This window comes from Pygocentrus nattereri, chromosome 28 (genome assembly GCF_015220715.1).
Source record: "Pygocentrus nattereri isolate fPygNat1 chromosome 28, fPygNat1.pri, whole genome shotgun sequence".
Taxonomy (NCBI): Eukaryota; Metazoa; Chordata; class Actinopteri; order Characiformes; family Serrasalmidae; genus Pygocentrus; species Pygocentrus nattereri.
In genome coordinates, this window is record NC_051238.1 from 7,115,876 (window position 1) to 7,130,607 (window position 14,732).

A 14,732-nucleotide genomic window follows, 5' to 3' on the forward strand; every position below is an offset into this window, starting at 1 on the left:
TCTAAATTTTGCAAATGTTCTTTTTTAACCCATTTTTCTCCTAAGAAATACCTCCTGAAAAATAATTATAATTTGCACTTAATCTGTGTTTTGACTGCACTGTAAAATTAGCTCAAAGTTTAACCTTAAAAAACCACTTCAACTAAATGAACAAGTTTTATTCAACCTAAATAAATACTTTAATGAATGATTCTTTCCGTCAGTGTAGTTTTTTGAGTTTAATAAAACGGGTTCGATTGCTTGTTAATACATGAATTCATTTTTTTAGGTTGGTCTGATGAGCCATTTTTTTTACAGTGTGGACATCTGTGGAAATAACAACAAAAAAAGCATAGTTTCTGACTTTTGCACTGTACTGTACAAAATGAATATTGCATGTAAATTGTCTGCAATAGCTTAAAGAATCATGCATAAACAGTACGAGCCCTTTAGAAAAATAAAAACAACAGCTGTTTGCATGTTTCTATTAGTGGTCAGTCACTATAGTATCTGCTGTTATCCCCATGAATTACATGGGAACATGACTGTGTTCTCTGCAGTGATGGAGCTTCATCAAGTGCTCCGGAACTGATCATCCAACATCAGTACCTGACATCACTGATGCTCAAGCAAATCCTCACAGCAATGTTTCAACATTTAAAGCCTTCTCTGAAGAGCAGAGGCTATTATTGAAGCAAAAGGGGGACAAACTCCCTGTTAATGCCTTTCATTTCAGACGAAACGCTGTAGCAGCTGTCAATAGCAGGAGCGATTAATCAGACCACAGGATAAAGATAAGAAAACACAGAGCATCACATGCATGCTTTCCCCATTTATTACAGAGGGAATCACTTTAACACATGCAATACAATGAAAAGGACTAACACTTGTGCTGGAATCACATTTATACTGACCAACACAATAATATTTGTATATGATTTCACAAAGTACATTATTTCACTGCATACTAAGTTAGAAGGAAGTAAGATTAAGTCATAGGAAAACAAGAAAGTACAAAAATAATTCTGGGTAGACAATCTGACAGTAATCTAGGCTTCGTGCTGGTACTACTCAGAATACATGAGCTGGTGGGTTTAATTTGAAGGCTGACTAGTTTAAGTGTTCACAGTGAGGGGAATTAGAGCAGAGAGACTGAGAAACAAGGATCTGATCTGTAAACAGCTGATGGGTATTTGTGTTGTGCTCTAAGTGGAGTTTCTCTAGTGTACTGGAGAGAGAACCATTAGGGGTGCCATTAGGTCGTTAAAGAGAGTGGGAATCCAGGTAATATTGTTCTTTTCTCCTCTGCCATCTCTGTGCTCCTCCTTCCCCATCTGACTCTTCTCTCTCCCTGTCTGTCCTGCACTCCAGTTGACTCCTGCAGCTCCTCCTCCACAGCCTCCTCCTCTGGGTTGGCTCCAAGAAGCCAGTCTGTCAGGAAATAATGGAAATGTTCATTGTTAACCTTTTGCAAGGACGACACATGGATCTACACTGCAAAATGTAGCTTGGCATGAGACATTATATAATATGAACACACACACATTATCTAAGCTGCATATCCTATCCCAGCGATCATTAGTGGCGCAGATCATCATGGGCTGGAGGTTAGGGAACCAGCCCTGTGACCGGAAGGTCGCCAGTTTGATCCCTAGAGCCAACAGTACATGACTGAGGTGTCCTTGAGCAAGGCACTTAATCCCCAACTGCTCCCTGGACGCTGCGGATTGGGCTGCCCACCTCTCTGGGCAAGTGTGCTCGCTGCCCCCTAGTGTGTGTCAGCTCACTAGTGTGTATGTGGTGTTTCACTTCATGGATGGGTTAAATGCGGAGGTGAAATTTCCCCGTTGTGGGACTAATAAGGGTCTCTTAATCTTAATTGGGCAGAAGGAAGGAAACACCTTGGACAGGCAGCCAGTCCATCATAGAGCATGACACATTCAGATGGTGGGATTTTAGCATCTTCAGTTCGCTTGACTGCATGTCTTTGGACTGTGGGAGGAAACCCACGCAGACACAGGGAAAACATGCAAACTCAGAAAGGATCCTGGTTGCCCAGCCAGGGAAATCAAACCCAGGCCCTTCTTGCTGTGTGGCGACAGCACTACCTACTGCACACATACAATGTTACATTGATGGGCAAATGTGGCATTAAATCCTCTGCAAAAATGTACATAAATGTTTGTGGTTTAGCATAGGGACACATGGTACTGGTGTGCCTGTCCAGGCAGGAAATCAAACCCTAGACAACTGCCACATAGATACATAGATATTATAAGATTCAAGATTTCTAGTCATGTTATTTATGAATATAACCTATAAAGTGATTTTATTTAGTGAAATGATGTGACTGCACTGGCAGAGAATTCATCTGAAAGCACAGTAAGATAATTTTGCTTAACATAAGCTACAACATATTAGAAACAGGTAGAAAATAATCTGATAATAACCATTCATCATCTCAGAATGAGAAATATTAAATATATTATCTATCATTAGAAACATGATCCGATTTCATGACTGATTTCAAATTTAAGTTTGATAATAAGCATGTCCGAATGCTTATAATTATGACTCCAGTCAGTACAAGGAACTAAAGAAATCATTATGAAGTTTTTATTTTCGATTAACAGTTCAGTTCAGCCCCGCGACCCTGAGGGAGAAGCAGCTTAGAAAATGTGTGTGTGTGTGTGTGTGTGTGTGTGTGTGAGTTCAGTTCAGATAGAGAGAGATGTGTAAATGAGATGTGTGGGTGTAAGAAAACTTTTAAAGGATTAAAGGCCCTCCACATAGTGTAAAAGTTCTAGGAAGAACCCTAAAAATGGTACAGAGCCTTTACATTATATGAACCTTTAACATTCTCTTCGCACACACACATCTGTTTCTCGGTTTCAGACATGGTTTTTCAGGCAACTGAAACGGGGACTACTCAGACACCCCTCTGTGGTACCTTTTTAAAGAGAATACACTACTCAGATTTCCCAGAGTCATTGTACAAAATCAGAACCAACCCTCTGACTGAGTGCTGAGTTTGTCTCCTCTGCTGAGCAGATCAGAAGCAGTTTATAAGGCTGAGACTCAGCTCAGACTGATATGAGCATGCAGCGGGTTGGTATTTAGCCCCGGAGCACCCTGCAGTGACCCAGCTAATCCTAAATCCTTCAGACGCTGGACAAGTCGCTGACGCTGATGTTCCATGGTTACTTATTGCTGCGGCTGCCTTTCATGAAGGTGAAAGCTGTGTGTCAATGGTCAGCTGTCCAGTAATCCTACAGGAGTCATCACTGTGTGCTGTGTAATGAGACACTGACAGTGGGTTGAATTATTCTAATTATAACGGCCCTAATACACTTCAGACAGAAATAGAATCTCCCTACAGACAGTAAAAATGAACATGTTTTGCAATAACAACACTTATTAAAGCCTACTCAGGTCTATTTAGAGGAAAACAACACCATAAGAAATATGAGTTACTGTTGGGAAATAAAGCTCAGTCATTTTATCGCTTTGTTGTGATGTCAGAAACCTCTCCAACTTTTTACACACGCTTTCAATAATATTTTGGAAAAGAAAACTGCTTTTTACACCAAGGAAGAAACTCAGTCAAACCAATGGATTTTCACAGAGCTGCGTTGTGCTGGCTAAACTTTTGCAGATACTTGCAGCAAGAAAACAGACCTTCATCTTGCTGGAAAATTGCTAAGTAGCCAAATTTTTTGCAAAATGTTGCCAGTCATTCACAAACAAGCCATCTTTTTCAGTGGTGTCACAGCTCGTTACTCATTTAAGCAGGCACATGTACAGATAGACCCCAGAAGGTGTTTGAGCTTCCACCCTTTTACCCTCAGACAGCATAATTGCTGTCTTGATTAATATGTATATAATAGTCCAAAAGTCAGAAACCACCCTTCATGTATTTAATTTCCAGTCAAAATACCCACTACGTACAAGATATTCATTTTTAAGAGATATTTCTGAGACGATTAGACGTAAGATAATGTATTTGCACAAGGAATAAGAAAGTCAAAGGAAAACCGGTTTCCAAACACGAAGTTCAAAAAATGATTAAAGGCTACAGAGAAAATGAGGCACCTAACAACCACCTGGAAGACCTGGTAGACAACAAAACTGCCCCCATCAGATAAACAGTACTTAAAGCTTTCATCTCTGAGAGAGAGGAGAAGATCAAGCTGCTTCAGATCTGAAAACATCCACAGGTGTTTCTGTCCATCCTTCCACTGTGAGAAGACCACTCAGCGCTGTGGGTCTGAAAGGAGGTGTAGCTGATCAAGAAGAACCTCGCTGAGAAAAGGAGACGGACACATCAAACAAAGAAGCTGCTGGTGATCTCTGGCTGACCACCGCAGAGTCCAGACCTCAACATCTGTGTGTATCTGGATCACGAGAAGCAGAAAATGCAACCAACTTCTATGACTGAACTTGGAGGTGTGGAAAAATATCCCTGCAGATTTCTTAGTAAAACTGAAAGTGAGTCTCCTGAAAAGAATAGAAAGCTGTTATTCTTTTCATGACATAAAACTTGAACTTAATGTCTGTTTTGACTGGACATCAAAACGATAAATCAAGGGTGATTTCCGACTGTACTGTATATTTTTATAGTGTAATCAGAATCAGAATCCTTTATTCATCCCAGAGGGATATTTGCAGTTGTTACAGTTCCATTTCATAGAGGCTCAGCTCAGTTGCCCCAGAAATAAAGCTTGTGGATTAGCTTGGGCTCTACTTTATTGCTCTTGTGTGCCCCTCTGGTGTAGGATTGACTGCTTATGTCTATATCTGGGTCAACTCTCATCGGTCATGCACCATTAATTACCAATGAAGCACTTATAATGCCTCCTTAAGCAAATCATGTTCAGGAATGTGGTGCTGCCTTGAAAAATAGCCAATGTCAGTACTAAGGGGTGTGAAAAACATTCATTTTTTTTTGATACTGTAAACGGTAAAACAGTTTTACTTCATTTACTGAAAGTTGGATAGCCTAGTGGATAACTCTATTGCCCATCACACTGGAGAGTGACACTGGCTATTAGGCTGTTGCCAGATGAGCAGATTTACCTGCCAGATCATGGAACAGATCTTTAATGAGGTGGCCGGTGATGCCGTACATGCCCACAACCACCACCACCACCCCGAGGATGATGTAGATGATGTATTTGGGGACGGCTATGGCATCTCTGGCAGGTGGAACGTAGTCAGTAAAATAGAGCTCATCTCGCTCTGTGGCTTCCTGAAGCAGCCGCCTCGCTGCGGAGGCTGTCCGGGAGCCGTTCCACAACTCTTGCCACAGGACAGCATGTTGTGAGCTTGTGCTTGGAGCTTTCATCTCGTGCAAACATGGATCCTGAACTTCCCTGTATGCTCTCCTGAGGAGCATTTGGTCACAGTTTTAGCAGAAATATCAGGGAAAGTGTATTTGTTAAAAAAATGAAAGGGGCATATGTTAATCAAGACTTTTTTGATTACAATAATTAGGCTTAATTATCAAAATTAAAGCTATATTAATATCAATATAAATCAAAGATTTATTTTTAAAAGCTTGTTTTATTTATAGGACTGCTGGAACATCATTGACAAACATTTCTAATCACATGAATAGTTTTTCTTATTTTCATACTATGATAAATGGTATGAATAAACGCATTTATGTTCTAATATTTCAACAAAAAAATAGCATAAATAATCAAAAGTTATGATTATATAGTGTATTTATGTTCATTTTTGTTGTTATTTTGAGATTTGATCACTACTTTTGATATGCAAGGCATCCAGGTATTAATTCTATTAGAACTTCATTTTGGATGTTAATTTTTATAATACATTAATTCTGGATTTGAATTTATTAGATCTTCATTCTAGATATAAATTTCATTAGAACTCCATTCTGGATATTCATTTTATTAAAACCTTTCATTCTGAATAATTTTATTATACATCAACTAGAACTTTAATTCTAGATATTAATTTATTAACCAGTTTATTTGCTTCATTCTGGATATTAATTCTATTAGAAGTCCGTTACATTCATTATATTAGAATCTTCAATATCTTTTTATCATTCCTGACGTCTAATATTACTTCCTACTAAAGTGTTTGAAGCCTGTGAAGATATAATCATACTAATATCATTTATTTTACATCATTAACTACTGATTCCAAACAGAACGAGAGTATGTGCTGGTATGGGATGTAAAGGCATGCATGGTGAATGAAATGATGGTGCAAGTTGTTTAGGGGTCTTCATATGGGATGGTGCATCTGAATGAGTAGCTTAGTGAATCAGTGGAGGTTCATTCATCTGGACAGAGCACAGAGAGCTGAAGATATGCTGAAGATGATGAGCCTCACGTGAGAGCGCTCACTGATCCGACTCACTAAGAGGATCAGCTTTCCCTGACGCACTACCAGGCCTGCCAGGACAGGCCTTTCTCGTTCCCATGTGGCCGCGTTTGGAAACTGCATATTCTTCTTATTCAATCAAACAGAAGCCTTTCTCGGTGGTAGTCAAAGGCATAGAATACTGCCAGCACAGCCTTTTATACAAAAGCAAAAACATCTGCAGAAGTGGCCCCATTTGACCATTAACTACAACCTAATTACTGGCAGTAACTCCAGCACAGTTTTAAAGACATTGATTAAAACCTTCTTTGCTTTTCAATGGAAAATCCCCAGTGAAAATGCAGAGCAGTCGTGAAGACATCCCTTAATACTACAGCAGTCCCAAACCAATAGATATGGGGGTTATTTTACAAAAAAATTCTGAATTAGGCATATAACTTAAGCACCAATCAAGCTTGTCCAATCAAAAAAGAGCTAAGTAGCTGTCACTAAGTTGCCCTGGTAAGCTGAGGGATCCTGCTCTTGTATTTCATAGTAATTGCTCTTCTGTGGTCATATAGTCATATGGATAAAAAAATGTTGTAGATCTGCTCTCTTTCTCTGACATGCTTCATTCAATGTGCCTTTAAAGGGTATTTTGTGACTCATTAAAAAAATGTTGAACCTATATTACAGTGTATTGCCACTGTATCGTCAAACTTGTACCCCCATTATTCATTCATTTATTTATTTATTTACACTTTTTGCATTTGAAAACTCCAGTCATCGGTTGCATTGTGTTCAAAAGAAATGGTCTAAAATTGCCTGGTAAAAAATGTGGTTCCATTAACTTCCATTGTAAGTTATGAAAGATTTTTGCTTCTCCTGTAAAGTTGCCATTTTGGAGATACAAAGATTTGTTTCAACAGCAACAATATGGTATTTACATTTTGGAATATACTGGCAACAGACTGCAGTGTGTTCCAGTTTTCACCATAATAAAAAACTTGTGATGAAAACACCACAGCATTCACTATAATTTAATTCATTGCAATATGTTGTCTTTATATTATATATATATAATTTTTCAAAATGTAAATAGAAAATACAGAAATCTATTTTAAATGTCTGTTGCCATATGCCAAATGAAATATACTTCAATATGTTGTAAATATATTCCAAAAACATAAACAGAATATATTGGAATATTTAAAAAAAAATATATCCATATGGCTAAATTGAATATGTTGCAATATATTATCAATACACTCCAAAGTGTAAATGGAATATATTTTCAAAATGTATACCCACAGGAAAATATTATTACAGGAATGTTCAATATATCTGCCCATAGGAAAATGGGACATATTCCAAAATTAAACAGTATGTATTCTAATATATTTTAAACATATATTCCCACAGAAAAATGAAATATATTCCAAAAATGTAAACGGAATGTATTGCAATATATTTTCAACATATATATTCTCATCGGAAAATGTTGCAAAATGTCAGTATATTCCAAAATGTTAATAGACTATAATGTTATATATGCTATAAGGAGGTAAATGAAGTTGCTCACTCAGACTGGCACGTCCTGCTCAGATTCTGGTGGTTCCTTTATCTTCTTGCAGAATACCTGGGACAGGAGGAAGTTCCACAGGACGATCGTTAAGGACGTGTTGGCTGAAATGATGCTGACCATGAGAGGATGCATCTCTGAGTGTCCGCTGTGAGTGGATCTCTGCTCAGACAGAAGCTGATGTTACCTCTCAGTGTGCTACTGACCGACTGACCGGCTCGCTGGGTAGGGAGGTCTATTTATGAATGTGTGAAGCAGACAGGCGTTTCTTATCCTGACTCAGGTGACCTCAATCACTTCATCTCACTGACTCGTCCGTCCTTTCTGACCTTGCTCTGCCTGCATAGTTGTCTAGGCTAATCCGCTTGATCAGCGTCTCAGCCCTACCTGAGACCACGGCACAGTACAACACATTCTACACCTGCGGCCCACTGCAGATTAAATACATGACCTAAATAAACACCATACAGTTAAGCTCCATCGATCCAGCTAATCTAATTTACCTCAACCCATTATGCCAAAGTACCCATTAGCTCTGTGCTACAGCGATAGTTCGGCCAAAAAATCACATCACAATTTCCCCCTTTACCCCAAATGTCCATCAGTCAATTCATGTTTGGTGTCCGAAGGTTGTTTCTCATTTTGCACTGGAGCTACAAGACTAATATATATATATATATATATATATATATATACCAATTAGCATAGCGTAAACTACAGGCCTAATTTGCTCAACAAGTCAACAGATGTTGCTATTGTCTCTGGACATGGAATGTCATAATTCTGGCTAGTGCATGGATTATTACTTCAACATGATACAAATATTTTAAAGTGTGGTATTTGGTAAGTTGTTTCCATATGCCAGCAATGCACAATCATACCATAGCACCAAAAACTCTCAAAAAAAAAAAAAGCACCATCAAATCTCATTTTTCTCGAAAACATCCTTTTATTGAAAACAAGACTAAATAAATCCAAGTTAGGAAAACGTACAACCCAATATTTACAAATATTGGAATGTATGGTATCGCGACCCTGAGGGAGAAGCGGCTTAGAAAATGAGTGTGTGTGTGTGTGTGTGTGTGTGTGTGTGTGCGTGTGTGTGTGTGTGTGGAATGTATGGTAATAACAGCATCATCATAAAAATTCCTGGTCGTGTGATGTCATAAAGTATTTGTCCTTTCAAAGTAAAAGACCCTTTTTCCACAACTAGGAAAACAGATTTTATAATACGGCTTATTAGTAAAACTGAGAAAGTGATTGTTGCCATATGGCAACACCGTGTAATAGAGGATTAATGACTTCTCAAAATACTCACTTTGCATGCCAAAATAGTGACTTCCCATATGGACAAAATATATTCTAAATATGTTTATCAAATATATTTTCTGCAATGTATGAAAATGAAAAAGAAATGTTTTTAAATGCATTTATTTGTATTTGTTATATCTTTTCAATTGTGTGTAGTTTTCAGTCTAACACACTTTCAGTCAGTAAAGTGCACTAGACAGTTTTTGGCTGTTTTCTTACATTTTCACATGTATTTAATAAATACATTTACACATATTTATTTTTGTATTGTGCATTATGTGTAATATTTCCTTATACATAAAAAATGTATTTTAAAATATATTTGTGTAATATGGCAATATATTCTGAAATACCTTTTAGAGTTTGGAATGTATTTTGGATTGAATTGCAATGTATTTGACACGTATTTAAAATATACAAAAATATATTGGCATGGGTAAGGGACATTTTTTGTACACTGCAAAAAATGGTATCTTGTCAAGTAAAATGATCTACAATTTAAAATTATTTAAAATTTGTTCTTATTTCTATACATTTTTTTTACTTGTTTAAAGCAGTTTTATCAAGTAAAATTATCTTACTTTATAATTATCTCACTAATTGTGCTTCTTTTTTAAGAAATATGACTGAAACCAGTAAAATTATCTGTCAGTGTAGTGAGATAGTTTTACCAAATTAAACAAGTAAACATGTTCTGGAAATAATCCAGATAGTCTTACTTATTATAAGACTGGATTATTTGCAGAACATTTTTACTTGTTTAATTTAGTAAAACTATCTCACTACACTGACAGATAATTTTGTACTTTTGTAAATTATTTCCAGAAATGTTTTGTTTGATATATCGACTAGATTTAAGATTGTTTCACTCAACAAGATACCGTTTTTTTTGCAGTGTACAGAATTCCTTTAAGGTTGAGACATAACACAGCATATCTTCACAAGCGTAAGAGAAGAAACTGACTTTATTTATTAGCTTAGTTCACATAGAAAGGCAGGGCAGTGGGCCTCCAGGACCAGGACTGGAAACTAAGCCTTAATAGCACGATATTTTCTAGTGTTCTACTTAAAGGCCTGAGGAAAAGCTTTTTTGAGGACCTTCCGTTCTTTCATTCCACCCCCTGCTAGAAAAAGCAGCATAGACCTGCATGCGTTGTGTTTTGTATGCTGTTCAGCAGCAAAGGCAGCTGATAAGCTGATCACCACCAAAACCAGCATATGTTGTGTTTTGATGCTGGTCAACCAGCATAACCAAGCTGGGGTGACTAGCTAAACCAGCACCAGACCAGCATAATCCAGCATAAATGAAATGCATGCTGGTCTGTGCTGGTTTTCTCAGTAGGGAGTGAAACTAAATTCTCTACTCAGGTTGCTCTGTCCAGGTATTACACTGAGATAGTGTGGAGAACACTTCTCTGATCTTGTGTGGAAGAAGCTATGAGCTTGCTTTGGACCAGTTTATGTCACTTTTGGATTATGATGGCAAACATGGAAATATACAATGACAGATGATTTTAAATGAGTTAAAAATGAGAGTGATTACATGGTTAAGGTGTAAACAAAGTCATCCAGGACGGTTTGGTGTGAAACGCTCCGTTCTGGAGAGACTTACTGAGTCATGAGTGTTCACAGTGATGGTGATAGGATTTTTTTTTCACAAATCTTTTTGTGGTAAAGATGTCCATGCAGGATGTTGTGAGGCAAAATAGTTTACAAAGAAATTTTTTTTTCAGATTTATCACTATTTTACTGTCAACAATATATAACATACTTTACATATAAAACTCAGAAGAGTCATGTAGTTTTGGATAATAAATAAAATGGCTATATTTGTGTTGTAGTCATGGCGACCCCTGGTTCCCATCACTACCACTGTAAAGACATCTGAACCCACTCGGAATGATTCTGTTTACATTTCAACATCAGAATTATGCATAAATTTTGAAAATTTGGTGGAATCCTCCTTTCAATAGGCATCTAAACTCAGCATGATATGGTATCATCCCCCAGAACTTGCTCTGATTGGTGCAAAGGGTTAGGGTTAGGGTTAGGGTTATGACATTTTGTGTGGTTTTACCTTAAATGAACACCTAACAGTAAACTGTTTTTATATTTGATGTCATTTTTATACTTTTATTCACAATCAAATTTGGGTTTTGTTTGGCTAAAAATCAAAAATCAGCAGCCCCATATGAACAACACCATGATAAATGAAGTGACTCTAAAAATCTTCAAATCTAAAAATCTGCTCAGGCAAGCTAAAGCACACTACTGATATTACCAGGTTAATGAAACATTAACTGGAAACATAGTTCAACACTCACTATATACAGTCATATACAAACGTTTGTGCACCCTGGTCAAATTCCATGCCCTGTTGGTTTACTAAGTGATAATAAATTAACACGCCCTCTACGAACAAACCTCTTCTGCATATTTTAATGCACAATTACCATTTATTTGCTGAATTTGACATACTGGGAATGGAATAAAACAGAAAATGTGGCCCCTGCAAACATTATGGCACGTTTTATATTTTATTTCTTTCCAATATGTTAAACTCAGTAGATCAATAGAAACTGCGCATTAACATTTGCCGCAAAATTCATAGTTAAGCTTGTTCCCTGTAGATGAGGTGTTAACTTATTTTCACTTCTTATCAACAAAGATGTTTCAGAGGGGTGCTCAAACGTTTGCATATGACTTTACATCTATACAAAACAATTCATTTATTGAATAATTAAGAAAAATAATGGACATTACCTCTTGCGAAGTTGCTTTGGAGCGACTTCAGGGTTATTTTCAGTGATCTCCTCCACAGAATAAAGCCCTGATTGAATTTTCAGCTTGAAGCAGTCCTGCTGGCGTCTGATGGACAAAACTGAGAGGGTGGAGGGAATTTTCCACAATCTGGCAACACGTGCAATCTGAGAGAAACAGAGAGATCAGAACACCATCTGTAAGAGAAACTCACTCAATCTGTGCACGCTTTAATCTTTTCCTCTGCCAAAATAAGCTGTAATACCCTTGGAAAAGACTCCCTAAGCATTTTGTTGCAGATGTTTTCCTGGTATTCGACCGATGCTTGTCAGCTGAGCTGCTGACGGAGATGAAAGACGTACTTGTGGCACTCAAACTAAGATGAATACTCCATTAGAATAAACCCTACATACAAACACAAAAAACTAAGCTACTCTAAACTGTCAGTCACTACAGGTCAGAAGGTCATGGTTATGATGGGCTCTCCTTTGATTTGGACTCATCCTCAGTCCCCTTGTAAAAGGCTTGGGTCAGGATGTAGATCCAGTATATAATAGAAATACAGGTGTTGATGGTCAAGATAGCGATCATAAAGGGGTGCAGCATGATTAATTCGGTTTGAGTTCTGTCTATGGCTTTGGTTTCTGTGGTCCAGTATCTCTGGAGCTCCTTATACTAATTTGCTGACCCTCCCTCTGCAGTTCTAGCGCTTATGATTCTCCAAGCTTCAGCCCAGAACACGCTGAGCACAGAGTAAAGACCTTCAGCCAATCCTGACAGAGAAAACACAAGCAGCACCACGCAGTGCTTTAGCTATTAAACCTGGTAAAACTTTGTGTAGGCGTCTTAGATGTTGAAGGGGAACTCCACCAGATTTTCGAAATTTCAGCATAACCGAGCTGCTGAAATGTGTCAGAGTGGATTGATGTGAAATGCTCTATTCTAGAGACACTTACTAACTGATTTCTTTATAGTGGGGGTGATCAGAACATCAGTCTGCTCAGACGTCCATTTAATTTAGTATCAAAACCATCCGTTAACCTACATTTGAGTTGTGATGTTGATGATGGTAAAATAGTAGTAAAGTAGTTTACTTGCATTTTCAAATGTACAAATACATTTTCTTTGGGAATTATTGCCACCATTCTGCCTGATTTATGGTAAGCTTGGTAAAAGCTCACATTACACCTAAACTGTTGATATTGTACTGTGTGTTTTTTTGATGTATGAAAATGGCTAAAAAAATCTTAGTATATTTATTATGTATTTGGAATTTTTTAATGCATTTATTTGTATTTGTTGTTATATTTTTCAAAATGTATGCAGTTTTCATAATGGTAACTTTACAGGAGGAGGTAAAAACCTACTTTACTTTTAATGCAAGTCAATGGAACCAGACGTTTTAGAAGTAATTTTGGGCTGTTTCTTCTGGTCCATTCATCGTGAAACTGACACACAATGTAAAGGGAAACATGCGTTTTAAAATTATGTCCAAAACTGAAAAACAACAAAATTGGAGATACGAGGTTTTCGTCCCACAGCAGCGATTTGAATGAATGGTACTGAATTCTGTGTTTTGCTCTGTGCTTTGCATTAATCGTGTATGTACACAGTATAATGCAAATCATGAGCCAAACCATAACTGCATTTTCACAGAGTATCAATACCTACAACAGTTGCTTTCGCCACACTGAAGGATCATTTGCTAATATTTCAAATGAAGATACAGGAAGACATTCATTTCAGAATGTATCCAAACATTAAAGAGCATTAGACAGTATTTTGGCTTTTTTCAGTCAGAATTTGATAAATATATTTACAAACATTTCGTTTTCTATGTGAAATGTTTCCCCAAAACATTTGAGAATGAACATATTTTGAAATGTACTGGGTCAACATGGCAATATATTCTGAAATACAGTTTAGTGTTCAGACTGTATTGCAGCCAGGACTGCAATGTATTTGAAGGGGGGTAGACACCCAGGTTTAAAACTTTGTTTTCCATTAGACGTTCCTGCTTTCTTCTGATAAACAGGTGTGCTTTGAGGTGGGAAAGAAAGAGAACGCCTGGTCTAAATATTCATAACCATTTTATGAGGTAGATTTTGAGATGTCTGGTTCCTATCACCACCACTGTGAACGCTGGCTTGCGATGCAAAGATATATCAGCTTATTAACAAATGACTGTTCACACAAGTGTGTTGGTATAGGTGTCTTAGTTAGTCTTAGACTGAGTTTGGGTTCAGTCTTTGAAATTCTCAGGCTTATTAGATCCTATGGTTTACTATCCAGTAACTACATGAAAAACACTGCAAACTGACTGTCAGTCTATTATGTTATGGGACTTTTCTGTTGGCAGCTCCTGAGTTGTTAAAGGCTTTGCCAGTTACTCAGTGCTGAGGGGAGGCAATACTATTGTTCGGCCTATTTCTTTCTGTGCCAACAGACTAAGGGTTAAATTCAGAGTGGATTGCTTGGGTGTGGCACCATACTGTGGTTGAGGTAGGGGACACTCTTAATAGATGAGGCAGACTGCTGGGCAGGATTAGCTAGCGATATTATGAAGCATTATCCTCCAGCTCATGAAAAACCCTGATCGAGACCTTAAGCACCTTTGGGTCATGTGAGGCTAAGACTCCATCCCGTTTTAAATTTCAAAGAAGACAAAACGCCCACCTGCTTCAGTGAGTCAGCACAATATACAACACATAAAACCTTTACCACCCAGCAGCCAGCTCAATTTGGGGGGCTTAAAGAAAGAGCT

The 14,732-nt window shown here is 37.6% G+C and overlaps 1 protein-coding gene across 4 annotated transcripts; it reads right to left on the reverse strand.

The window, feature by feature from the left end:
• Positions 1 to 791: 791 nt before the first annotated feature.
• Positions 792 to 12,694, reverse strand: LOC108439666. Of its 4 annotated transcripts, none has more exons than XR_005129801.1 (4): positions 12,234 to 12,694; positions 11,972 to 12,135; positions 7,898 to 7,954; positions 792 to 1,410 (listed from the first exon to the last, which is right to left on the reverse strand). XR_005129801.1 is itself a non-coding variant. In XM_017718195.2 (4 exons), the coding sequence occupies exons 1-4, from the start codon at positions 12,255 to 12,257 to the stop codon at positions 1,235 to 1,237; spliced, it is 672 nt and encodes a 223-aa protein (XP_017573684.1). In that variant the 5' UTR covers positions 12,258 to 12,689; the 3' UTR covers positions 792 to 1,234. The 4 variants fall into 4 exon arrangements, 1 of the variants encoding a protein (XP_017573684.1); XR_005129800.1 differs by having other exon boundaries at positions 7,898 to 8,059; positions 12,234 to 12,683; XM_017718195.2 differs by lacking the exon at positions 7,898 to 7,954 and adding an exon at positions 5,056 to 5,363 and having other exon boundaries at positions 12,234 to 12,689.
• Between the last annotated feature and the right edge of the window lie 2,038 nt (positions 12,695 to 14,732).

Excerpts from the sequence above, each read along its gene's own strand:
- LOC108439666 (XM_017718195.2), bottom strand. The coding sequence starts at position 12,257 with ATGCTTAGGGAGTCTTTTCCAAGG. Across the intron at positions 12,136-12,233 it reads TTAGGGAGTCTTTTCCAAGG|ATTGCACGTGTTGCCAGATT; the intron begins GTATTACAGCTT and ends TGTTTCTCTCAG. Across the intron at positions 1,411-5,055 it reads TCTGTTCCATGATCTGGCAG|ACTGGCTTCTTGGAGCCAAC; the intron begins GTAAATCTGCTC and ends ATTTCCTGACAG.